The sequence below is a fragment of the Spermophilus citellus genome (assembly GCF_964194105.1).
Source record: "Spermophilus citellus genome assembly, chromosome: 4".
Classification (NCBI taxonomy): domain Eukaryota; kingdom Metazoa; phylum Chordata; class Mammalia; order Rodentia; family Sciuridae; genus Spermophilus; species Spermophilus citellus.
The window spans coordinates 186,261,416-186,274,553 of NC_138185.1; the positions used below are offsets into that span (position 1 = coordinate 186,261,416).

Below are 13,138 nucleotides of genomic sequence, written 5' to 3' on the forward strand. Positions count from 1 at the left end.
AGCAAGATGTCCAATCAAACACCCCTGTAGAAAGAAGAAGGAGACTCAGATAATCTGTAAATTGGGTAATATAAGAACAGTCATGACTCTGTTGTTCTTGAGAGCTCTTTTTAGTGTATTTGAGGGGAACAAACTGTTGGTATTCTCTGGTGGTTGAGGATATCGTGGACTTGACTTGCTTTCCCCTCTGGGTGTTTTCTGCCAAGCAGATGAGTCTCCAGTGTATGGATGATGATGTGTCCACCTCCACAATGCACTCTCTTGCACCTATCATTTCTCCAAGAATTATTTCTACTTTCTGATTTTCAACCTTCTCTAGTTTGTCTTCATATACTATTTTCACTCCACTGCATATTCCCCTTTATTGGCAGTTTATAAGCATTTGCTTCTCTTTGTGGTGATTCACACTTCAGTACTGAAGCATGCATGTGTCCCAAAGAGCAGAGGCCATGCTCTGAGAGGCTACCAGCTCCAGAGTAGTTGAGTCCTGGCTCCACCCCTCATCTACTTATATAGTGACTCTGGTCAAGTGATTTCACCTCTGCTTGCTCCCTTTTCCACATCTGCAAAATGGGAATGACTCTATAGTTCCTGCCTCATACAGTTGCTGTGAAGATTAAATAGCTTATTCTACTTCCTATATTCAGAACAATGTGGGTAAAGGAAACTGCTTAACAGCGGTGGCCAGTATAATTGCTTGATTTTGTTTAGTTTAGTTTTATGACCATTGAGCCTCTTAGCACCATTCTCATTTTTGTCAACACCTATTCATATCCCAAATAACTAGGGGTCCTTGGAGTATATTTAAAAACTGCTACTTTTTGAGCTAAGTTTAATCTTACCATTTTTCTTCTTATTTTCCAAGAAGGGCAGTGTGAGGTGGAAGACCTAGAAGTAGAATCTCCCTTGTGGTGAAATCCTACATTTATTAGCATTCTTCAGCAATTGTGTATGATGTGTATTCTTTCTGCTGACCAATCTAAGATGGTGTCCAACATATTGACACTTCAAGTGTGGTCTGCTGACTGGTAGCATGGACATCACCCACAATCTTGTAGAAACAGAGATCTCAGGCCACATCCCAGGCCAAGTGAATGAGAACCTGTATTTTAACAAGATCTCCAGGTGATTCTTAGGACATTATAGTTTAAGCAGCATTATGCTGACATTTCTGGGTCTAGAGCACTGTAGTCCTCCACTAATGAAATGGCAAGAGACCAAGCTAACTCCTATTTTACAACACATAGCATTGACTGTTTTTACAAGTACAGCACTTTAAAACCTGTGAGATTTCCTGGAAAACCCATGTTGGCATTCTTTTGGGTGTAATTGTTATTGATTAACATCACGATTAAAACTACAGCTCAGATCTACTGGGAGCTTTAGCTCATTGAAAGGAAAAAAAAATAATCTCATTGATCCGAAACAGTCAGTCATTCTTACCTTTTCAGAAAAAACTTCAGATAAATAGCAAAAATCTTAGCAGTGAGAGATTTGTCTCAAGGGATAATCTTTCCAACAATGACTTGCATTGATTAAGTTCATCGCTTTTTAACTGTTCACTTGGTTGCTGTGGTTACTGTTTTAAACATTAGGATGCATTTTCTTAGTTGGGATTGTGTGTGAGGGAGGTAGCACAAAGAAGCACATTTGGGCTTGTACTGTTGGTGAATTACTTGCTGAGATTCTGGTGCTCTTGTTGTTTTCTAAATATTTCTTTGTGGAAATAGGTTCTGGAAGGGTGAGGCATTGGGCGGGTTTATGGGGTAGAAAACATTCAGAAGAGTCAGATTGGTGTTATGGTTCTTGGTATCTATGTCAGCTGACAAGAAAGGACAACAAGTACTATTAGTTGAAGAACTTTGCTTTTTGAACACTTACTCTTGTAAACTCTGCATAACAATTGTATTAGATTATACCCTTGCCTTTTTCATTTGTCTATTTTTATGGATGATTGGAACATTTGGAGAAATCTTCAGCTCACTGTGGTTGTTGGATTGCAAGAAAGACAGTGTTTATACATTTTGAATTGGATGTTAGTTAACTAGTGGTATTTAAAAATTCAAACCATTAAGTGAAATGATGTTTGAATGCTATAGAACAGGATATCAGTAATTAAAGAGCCAAAGAGCACTCTCATACTCTGAATTACTATCCTTGGGGTATGCATTAACCTTTTTAGCTTTCTCACCTATCTCCAGTCAGTTGCTGAGTGAATCCCAGCTATTGTCCTTTCCTTAGAGTCTCACATTCACCACCTCTGTTTTTATCACAATGTCTATCTTCCCAGCTTGGATTATTATTTATTCCTGCTTAGACTGTTGTAATATACTATGTGGATATGTTACTTCCTCAGAGTTACCCAGTATGTTTTTTTTTTTTTTTGTTAAAGGAGAGAGAGAGAGAGAGAGAGAGAGAGAGAGAGAGAGAGAGAGAGAGAGAGAGAGAGGAATTTTTTTTTTTTTTTTTTTTTTTTGTAGATGGACACAACACAATGCCTTTATTATTTTTATGTGGTGCTGAGAATCGAACCAGGGTCGCGCCCGTGCTAGGTGAGCGCTCTACCGCTGAGCCACAGTCCCAGTCCCATCCCACTATGTTTTTAACAAGTTAATTATACTACTACAGAATGACAGTTTTTATATTTACAGGCTCTACAACAACAACAAGAGAAGTCAATCCTTGATGGCTTCCTATTGCCAGTAAATAAAAAACTTTTTCCAAACTGGTTGGTTAAAATTCTCCAAAATGGCCAAAATTTACTTTTATAGTCATATTGATCAATCTTTCCATGTATAGACCTTGGGTCCCATCAAAATTGGACTCTTTATTCTAGCCCATAAGTACATTGTCGTTCCCAATCTTTGGACCTTAGCTGTGATTTTCTTCGTGTTAAATCCTGCACTACTGTTCATTGAAGTATTTCTAATTCTCCTTTGTTTTCCTGAAGTCTCTGGGTCCTTTCATTATTCAGTACTCAGGTCTGACCCAAAGACCAGCATTTGGGAGGGCCCTAGAGGCGATCCTGCCTGTCCTGCTGAGCTGGGCCTTTCTTCACAGACTCCCTGTTCTAATTCACAGGGTGATGTGCTTTTCCAGGTTTTGCCTCTCCATAGCAGTATGCCTGCAAAGCAGATTCAGAAACTGGGAAGTTTGGCTCAGAATTGAAACATAAGGAATTGTTTGGTTACGAAGGATATTCTATCTAGGTTATGGGAAAACCTTATGGGCCTATTGGTTACCTGATAAGGTTATTTTCCTTTGATAATTTGATATAAACACTGATCGTTTCTTCAGATTTCAGTCTCTTATCATTACTCCTATTTTCTGAATTACAGTTCTCCTTTACAAAATTTTCCATTATAATAGGGTCATTTTATTTTATTTTTTGTGGTGCTTGGCCTCCCATATGCTAGGCAAGTGCTCTGCCACTGAGGTACAAGTTCTGAGCAAACTTGTTTTAAATTTAAAGTTAGCAACGCTTATCAGTTAATTTGTTAAGTATTCCATGTGTACAAAAGCACATTTATATCTGTCTACTGTGGTGTCTAAATCTTTGGGTGTCTGATCTCACACTCATGGGTTTGTTTTTAACTTGTTATGATGTCAGAATGTGCCTTTTGTTTGAACTTATACACAAGAATTAAATGCATTAGATATATTAACTTCTGTATTTCTTTCTTAACATATTTGAATCATGTCCCTTTGTAAACTGAACTTATTAACTAGTCAGGTCTAAATTGTTTAAAAGGAAGGATTATTTTTTAGTCTTGTTTTTGTAGTCTAAAGTACAGTGATTTTGTTTTATTCAGTAGTGAAATTTGACATACACTCCTCCTTTACTTATTTTTTCCTTCATTTCTTCCCAGCCTCCATTCCTCCCTTTCTTTCTCCCCTTTTCCCCTTCCTTCCCTCCTTAAACATTTTTGAAAAACCTCCCTCCTGCTAGGAATATATTACTATCTGGGAATACAGTTATAAAATCATAGACCCTAATAACGTAATTACAGCCACTCATTGATTACCTTAAACTTTTCGTATAATCACTTGAATGACACCAAAATGTTAACACCCTTTCCTCCCTTTTATTTATTTTGCAAAACAAATCAAAACTCAGTTTCAGAGAAGGAAAGTGACTTAAACCACACAGTTAGTGAAACGGCTGGGACTTAAGACCCAAACTCTTGCCTCAGTTGCCCCTGTTCTGGCCGTTGCCTATGGATGTTCGTGGAAGCAACTTTATGGCTTAAGGTACTGTGAAAATTTGTTATACGTGCCAACATGGTTACCCAGTTGTTGAGTCAACCTGAATCTGGGCCTGGCTATGGAGGTATTTTGTAGGTGAGGTTAACATCTACTGTCAGAGAGCTTTAAGTGAAGTCATTAGTGTCAATAATGAAGGTGGCCTTATCAAATTAGTTGACCATACAAAGAAAAAAAAAAAAAGAACTGAAAAATTTACCCTCGAGACTGCAGCATCAACTCTTGCCTGAGTTTGTGTGTGTGTACATACACACACACACACACACATACAATATTAGGTTCTCTTTGGAGAACTCAACTAATTAATGCAGATTTTGACAATAATACATCACAAAATTATTTACTTATTTAAACACTATTTTAAAGTTCAAAATATATATAGCATATAGTAGTCTCTGCTTTTTTAAATAGGGAGGGTTGGTGCAGGAATTGTCTCATGGAAGGAGAACGAATGGAGAGAGAAGGGAAAGGATGAGGGATTGTATTGTGTCTTTAAAGTGACTGAAGAAATAGAGGGTTGCAGCAGCCTGAAGATGCTCGTAGTTTCGCTGTCCAGGAACAGATTTATAATATTGCTAAAGGTTTTTGTTTCAAGAAAATCAAATAACAACAACAACAAAAACAAGCCTCAGTTTTCTCCCTCTCTGATTTAAAGTTAGCATGTATCAATATCAATGTGTTCAGTTTATTGTGTTCACATTTTTACTTTTGGGCTTTATAAGAGGGAGAAAGTGAGATATTTTCCTGCCTATAGTCTTACCAAACAGGAAGATATTAAAGAAGAAAAGAATAGTGAGTTTTGAAATTTGGATTTGAGTAGAAAATAATTTCATTTTCAGGCCCAGAGTCATAATGACCAATAACAGAAATGTTTTGTTTGTTATAAATTGGAGTTAACCCTCCAGCAAACCCCAAGGTCTAAAACTACAGGATTTTATTAAATACAAATGGACAAATTGAGGAATATAGTTAGAACACATGGGAATTTTCTGCTTTGTCACCAGTGCTGCCTCACCTTGGGATGGTGTATCAAAATCAAATTGATTAGAGGTATACAGTTTATGCTCATTATTATGGTAGTTTTGTTTTGTAAAGTTACCTCAAACACACAATAAGCAAATACTGAATTATTGCTACTAGGAGAAATATTAGCAGCTCTATACTCTGTTAGTTCCTGTGAGCCACTTGTCACATTTTTGTCAACTGTTCAATACATAATCTTGTTTGTGTGTGTTTCTGTTAAAATATACCATTAATAAGCTCACGGCCAATAGCAGTATAATTTATGCACGAACCAAGGCACATCAAAGCCTTCTGGTGCTTTGGAACAGTAGACAGCTCTTCTGTACTATGCTTGGGGCTCCTAATTTTAAGCAGTAAAATCACGAAAAAGAAGTACAAAATGTAAAACAGGTGGACTAAATAGAACATGAATAGAATACTTGTTGAGAGTATGAGAACTGAAATCAGAAGGCTTAGGTCCACTAAGAATAAACATTTTTGGCACTCTGTGCATGCCTGCAAGTGTCCCCCAAAGTACTGCAGATATTGACATTGGGTCATTGATACATTTTCATGAATAGCTGAATTCTCAAATAAGGAATTGGCAAATAATGAGGATATACTATAAGTAATCTTAGTCTTTCTAGAAGACAAACCTATTTGTAGTAAAATAGCCTCCCCATAGACATTCTTGTCAGAGTATAGAGCTGCTAAATAAAGTTGTTTTGCTTTTCAACATTTAATGTTCATTTTCAAGATTCCTTAATAAATATTTTCTAATTCTTGCTATTGCAGCATTTTTAGGGGAAGAAAAATGTGTGCTACAAATAATAAACTTCAATGACAGTCATAGGACTTCCTTAGAAAACCCTGAGAGATTTCAGATGTCTGTTTTGAATGATTAATAAAAATCAAAACAAATAAACAAGTTATTCAAACTCCAAGCAAAGTAATTTGTCAGTTTTTCCAAAATATTAGTGGACTAGCAATTTGTTTTTTTCCATCAAAGTTTACAGAGTTGATTCACTAAAACACCACTTGTTTAACCATGTTAAAATAATTACTAGTTTAACATGTTAAAATAATTGCTAGTTTCACCTTTTAATGATTTTTATCGTATTGAAATTTGAGAAGAAATTAGCATGTCTACAACTTTGATCCTTACATATTATTGTAGTACTTTTGGGTTGATATTAACCCTTTAAGTTTTTATTTGTCCAGATCACCTGTCCAACACTTACTATATGCAGATTTTTTTTCTTACAAATTCTGAATTGGCAAACATTGGCTTTTCTTGATTCAAATAAATCATGGAGGTATTCCCACCAAGAAAGAGGATTCAGGATGGGATCTGCTCTTCTTGCTTACTAAAACAAATTTAGAACTCTAGGGTAGAGGGAGCAAATAAGCTCCACTACTGTTGATTATTATGAAGAAAAGGAAAAATTCAGTTACATAGAAGATTATTTGAATTTTTTTCTTGTCATGGTTTTAACCAGTAGAACACTGTACACTAAAAAAAAGCTGACATTATTCTGTATTTTGAGAAAGCATTATAAGCCATTTTTATTAGTCATTTCATAAATTAGAATGGGAACAATGATAATTATATTAAAGCAAGTACAATTTAGTTTAAATGAGTAGAAGGGTATACTACCAGAGGACTTCAATAATGAATATGTATAACCTGATATAGGTATAAGAAGTGAATTAGAGAAATTAGCATGGGCAGTAATCAGATTCATATAGTGATATTGACTTGGAGAGAATTATATTAGGTAGTCAGAAGACTTTATCCAATTGCTGCTTGAAATTAAGTATACATGGATCCTTAATGTTATGGGCTTGAATTTGAAAGACTCACTCATCAAGATTTTTAGACATATTATATTTGCTTTTGCAAATTAGGAGCTCCAACCACAGATGCGAGTATACATTGCCATGTGTGGAATTAATGCTTCAGACAGCTTATGAATATGTATGTGTATTTTGGTGGTGCTTCTGCCACATGAATCTGAAAAGCAGTGGGAAGTGGGTGGAACTGCGTGGAAATGCATATTGCTGTCAGAAAAGTGCAATTTTCAAAGAAAAAATTATAGGGGCAAATTTTCATTTCAGACATGTCTTCAAAGACATAAAATTTTCCAAAAGAGGAATGCTGATGTTTGTCCATTTTAATTGTTGAAATTTCTGTTGACATTTTCATAACTTGGAAATCTTTTGAGGACAAGCCTTTGTATTAAAATGTGCATACAACTTCATGGTAGTTTCTGGAAGACCTAAAGTTTTAATATGTGGCAATATTTGTATGGTATTTAGTTCTGAAGTTAGAGTTGTACCTGATTTAATGTCTCCATAACTGATATGTACTAGTTGGGTTCTGCTTAAATTTTAGTGCAAGGTTTTATGTCTGTATATGAACCACTGACTGTCTTAAAACCATTTTGGCCTTGGCAAAGAGATGCAAAGTACATGGTTGTGCAGTTGCAATCTGCTCCACATATGGCCAATTCTGGGTCCTGGTACCAGGTGAGGAGAAAGAATAAGAAAGCTGAAGAGCTTGTCTTTTATTGTCTCTGCAGTAATGAAGTACCCTAAGATCTTCTGGCTTCAGGAGGATGAAGAGGCTGCACCAACTGTGGTCTTCACGGGTAGTTTGAATTAATTATATGTTAAAATGAATAGAAAGTAGCCACTTTTCTGAAATTTTTAGGGCATTCCTGGAAATTTTGTCACTTAATGATAAGCTGATGGAAGGGTCTGGTGAGGACAGGATCAGATCACCTGTACTAATTCATATGCTCTAACAGTACAATTCTGATACTCCAGACAGACCTGTAAACTCTTCCTTCCAGAGCACATTTTGAACACTGAGTTGAACCAATGATAGTGACCTCATTCCCACAGCTCTATTTTATTGAATTAAACTTACTACATTTGACCAGTTACCACCAGTGCTTTTAATCCATGGTTTACATAAATTTGTTTATCAAGCATAGTAATATTTTCCTTAAAAGATCACCTGATACAGCTTTGTTTATTCCTGTTCTTGGAGTAGTGTCACTCTGGTGATTTGATATGTAAGTATCATGGAGGAAGAGGAGCAGAGCACTCACTGCTACTTTTGTTACGCAGTTAGAATCCCTGTACATTTTCATGACTTTGATATTAGATCTGGCCTGAGGTCAGAAGTTTTCTAGGCAAATATGTTTTCCTTTTCCTAATCCATTTCATCATTTCTTAGCGGCCTTCCCCATTACAGCATTAAATTGGAGTGAGGAAATATGTTGTCTGGAAAACATAAAATAAAGAATTTCCATTTGCCTTAAAATACAAATAACAACAACAAAAAGCCTTTTGCCCCTTGACCTCTCTTGCCCCTTTAGCTTCTGTGCTGTTCTTTGTTGCTGTTTGTAATGAGCCTCAACAAATCCATACTTTGGATTTAATTCTTCTGTAACTGTCTTTTTAACATAATTTAATCTGATGCGTCCCCACCATTCCACTAGGACCATGGTCAGGTTCAGCAGTGGCCTTCAAGTTGCTGCATCTATTGGTCAGTGTTTGTTTTTCATCTTCCTGGACCTGCTCCAGGAAACAGTTTATCTTTCCAAATATCTAACTCACTTCTTCCTCTGCATTTTCCAGACCTCTTACTGTTGGGAGTGCCTGAGAGATGAGTACTGGCTTCTGTATATTTTTACTTATTGTTGGGAATCTTATTCAGTCTTGTGACATTAAATACCATTTATAAACTGATGACTACCAAATTAATGTCATTAACCCCAAACTCTCCAAAACATTCAATTTTTCTATTTTAGAAGCTATACGAGTTTATGGTTCTACATCCAAAAATTCTTAATAGACAAATTCTGCATCTTTCACCAAAAAGAAGAAGCATCTATAAAGCAATAAGAATACATCTAAGAACTTTGATATGTTCTAATTAAACATTCATATTAAATTCCATGTTTAGGAGATAGGGAATTTAAGATAGACAAACTAGAATCACTCAATTCAGGAGATCACATCATACACATTTAAATGATTTTTATGCATACTTGTTGATTACTATTTCATATTTAAGGTTATTTACCTAACAAACTAATTCATGCCAACACAATATACCATGTAATCCTATTGGGAGATAGCCAGAGAAATCATTTGCCTATATATATATATGTACATATCACCATATTTATGTCAGTAAATGAAAGAAAAGTATACAATTTGTAATTAAGGAAGAAACAGGTATACTAATATGACCAGATAACATATTTAAAGCGATCTTAGTAAATTACATTTGTAAATTTTTTCGTCTTCCTTTGTAAACCTTGTCCTTTGCCTACCTACCAATAAGCACTTAGCTACTTTAGCCCGAGGACTTCCAGGGTAACTCAGCTGACTGTTAACAATAGATAGAAAAAAAAGTCAGTTTGACTTGCTTCATCTTAAACACTTAGCAAAGACAGTCAAAGCCCAAACACAGCTATTCCTGGACATTTTAATAATAATGATAGTTAAATGTAACTTCCATAAATAAGTAAACTGGAGGCTACAAAAGAGATTCTTAGACAGGAATGCCTGATAACTATCAAAAGAAACTGCCAGAGTAGTTTTTAGTTTAAGGCCCACAGATATTCCTAACCTACACAGGTAGGCTTGGTGTTTGCTAGTATGAGTATCCAGCCCTAAGTAACAGAATTAAAGATTTCTCTTAGACACAGAGGTCATACTAGTAAAAGGATTTTGCAAGATCAGATGACATTAAATTATTAAACTGTACCTTAAGGAAAGGACATCTGTAACCCTAAAAGTTAAATGTTGTGTTTACATCCCTGACATTTCTGGCAATGTGACAAATATCCTTAAAGATTTACATGCTCAGATAGAAGCCATGTCCTCAACAACCTTGTCATGGAAACAATATTTTAGCTCCTGGTTCTTGGTACTTCCTGGTGGAAAACATTGTTAGTCTTTGTCTATGCCATCATACTCATTGGCATATTCCTGTGCTATGGGATTTATTGCTACATCAATATGGTTCCAGTACTAATGAATTCTTGTTTCTCTTATAGACCACCCATCACTCAGATGGCCTTCCAGTCTATTACTTCTCAATCAGACTTCTATCATGGACCACTCGATAGACCCGATTTTTAAAGGGGGACTCCAAACTGCTTGCCCCACACACCGTCCCTTTTCAGCCTGAAGAAGCCAGAAAGATCTTCTTCGCCCCCCCTTCCTTACAGCAGTAAGGAGTTCCCAAATTAGAGGGGGAAATGAAGCCAGATTTAAAGTTAGGTAGTCAGTGTAGTTAGATTGGGTCTAATATCGAGTGAAATCTAAAATGGAGACCATGCTGAGAATGACTCAGGGAAACGCAGGACAACTCATGGAATGTTAATGAAGTCCTGGAAAAGGCCGTAGGCCAAAGTCCATCCCAAAGAAGTGATAATGAAGTCCTTCCTGACCAGATTACTTCTTTGGCCCACCTGTGTCCCACCCCTCAGCCTTTCAACCCACATTCCATCACCAAAACTATAAAAAGGGGAAACAACCGCACTTCCACGGATTCCACCTCTTGGGTCCCCTTCTTCCTCCAGGAGAAGTCTTTTCTGCTGTCCTTTAATAAACTTCTAATTTCTACTCTGAAAAAAAAAAAAAAAAGAAAGTTGAAGTTAAAACTCAAACATGCAGTCCACAAAATATTTCTTATGATTTCATGCTTAAAAACATCAAAAATTTGTGTTCTGTTCTCTTCAAAGATTGTTTTAATACCTGGAACTTGGGAATATTCCAAATTGTTGTGTTGGCCATTATTGTTCCATTGATCGACTTTGCTATAGTTTTAAATTAGAAAAGAACTCTGGTTTCAAGTCAGAAAACAAAAATGGTTTAGTATGACATTTTCTGGCTTTCTCCTTATATAGAATTTTAAGACATTTAGTAGTTTGAACTATTGATACATTTAGTGACTAGAAAATTGATATTGATGTCATTTTGAGAATTAATGAAACTATGATAGTAGTATTAAAAAGACACATGTTCATAGAATTTAAATAAATGTCTGTGTCAATGAACACATAAATTGCAAAGTTGAAATGAAAAATGTTCAACTTAGTAATATTATAGAAATGTAAATTAAAATCAGTATAGTTCAATTACTAAATTACTAGGTCATAAAAAATCATACCTCTGGTTTTTGGCAAGTGTATTGGGACATGAGTGAACCACATATTGCTGCTAGCATTTTAATTATCATGACACTGGGAAATTAGACCTTTGAATCTCTCATTTGTCTTTTACTTTTCTGACTTTTCTTCAAGAAATAACTCCACAATAAAGTAGAGCTGCAAAACCAGAAGACAGAGACAGATAGGCACACATACTAGGGGAAGAGAGGCAGAAATATATATATATATATTCTTTAGCATTAAGAAATCAGAAACTCAGCATATAAAATTTTATATCCATTATGAAGGTATAGTATAGAACAATACAAAACTGTGCTTGAAATAAATAAGTAAATCAGTGTGAAACAATTTGTCTACTGTTATAAATATTTGTGTACATGTACAAGGGAAATGAGTAGGCCAGAAACACACACACACACACACACACACACACACCAAACCAAATAATTTATAGGTATTATTTGGAGAAACAATTACTTTATATTTGAATTTCTTTATTTCTTTATTGATATATGTTTTTATGTTTTTTTTGGTACCAGGGATTGAACTCAGGGGAACTTGACCACTGAGCCATACCTCCAGCCCTGTTTTGTTTTATTTCTTTAGAGAGAAGGTCTCACTGAGTTGCTTAGTGTCTTGCTTTTGCTCAGGCTGGCTTTGAACTTGTGATCCTCTTGTCTAAAGCTCCCAAGCTGTTGAGGTTACAGGCATGCACCACCATGCCTGGCATGTTTTTATGTTTTTATTTACAATAATTTTTGCATATTTCCTACTTTAAAGGGAATATGATAATGCAGTACACTAAATACTACAGTATGTAGTATTTCAATGGATAATATTAATTATGACCCTTGTTATTTGTGAATAAAATGAAAACTTGAAAATACTCTAAAATAATTCTTTGAAATTCTTAGCTCCCTTTTATAAACTCAACATGCTAATGTTTTCTTTTTCTTTTTCTTTTTTTTTTTTTGGTACCAGAATTATTAAACCCAGGGCACTCAACCATTGAACCACAACCCCAGCCCATTTTATTTTTGAGACAGGGCCTTGCTAAGTTGCTTAGGGCCTTACTAAGTTGCTGGGGCTGACTTTGAATTTGTGATCCTCCTGCCTCAGCCTCCTGAGCTGCTGGGATTACAAATGTGTGCCACTGTGCCCTGCACAGCATGTTAATCTTAAAGTACAGGCAGAATTTAAACTTAAAATATCCATTAAAACATCTCTACTCAATGACACCAAAACAAATTTTAAACATCATGCACTCTAGAAATTGGGCAAACTGCCAATGTTTGATTTTAAATGGCCACTATTTGTTGTGTGCATATATGAATATATAACAGCAAATCCCACTATTATGTACAATTAATTATAAGGCACCAATAAAAAATGTGGAAAAAATAAAATGGCTACCATAAAGATCAGTTTGTGCTAGAAAGAACATTTCAATTTTAGTAAGTTCAGAACATAGCCCATGAATTGCTGTGTTTAGAAAAGATACTACCTAAGTTTGCTTTTTTAAATCGTCTGTCCTTAGTTTAAGGCAAAATATGCTTGTACATGGAATGAGAATAATATTATATGCTTAAGAAAAAATTCTAACCAAATTTTCAGTTGAAGTAGCTGTGGGTGAATTAAAATCCATTGCTTCAATAGAGTTATATAGGAGGGTTCTG

At 35.5% G+C, this 13,138-nt stretch overlaps 1 protein-coding gene across 8 annotated transcripts in view; it reads left to right on the top strand.

Moving 5' to 3' along the window:
- Positions 1–13,138, top strand: part of PRKD1 (protein kinase D1) — a 335,410-nt gene that overhangs the window by 103,055 nt on the left and 219,217 nt on the right. The window contains exon 2 of one of the 8 annotated variants that reach the window (XM_081291752.1): positions 7,848–7,916. The exons of the other annotated variants lie outside the window; for them this stretch is intronic. Within the exon in view, the coding sequence (XP_081147878.1) occupies positions 7,884–7,916 (33 nt within the window). The 5' untranslated portion in view covers positions 7,848–7,883. The remainder of the gene's footprint in view (positions 1–7,847; positions 7,917–13,138) is intronic. 8 annotated transcript variants of the gene reach the window in all.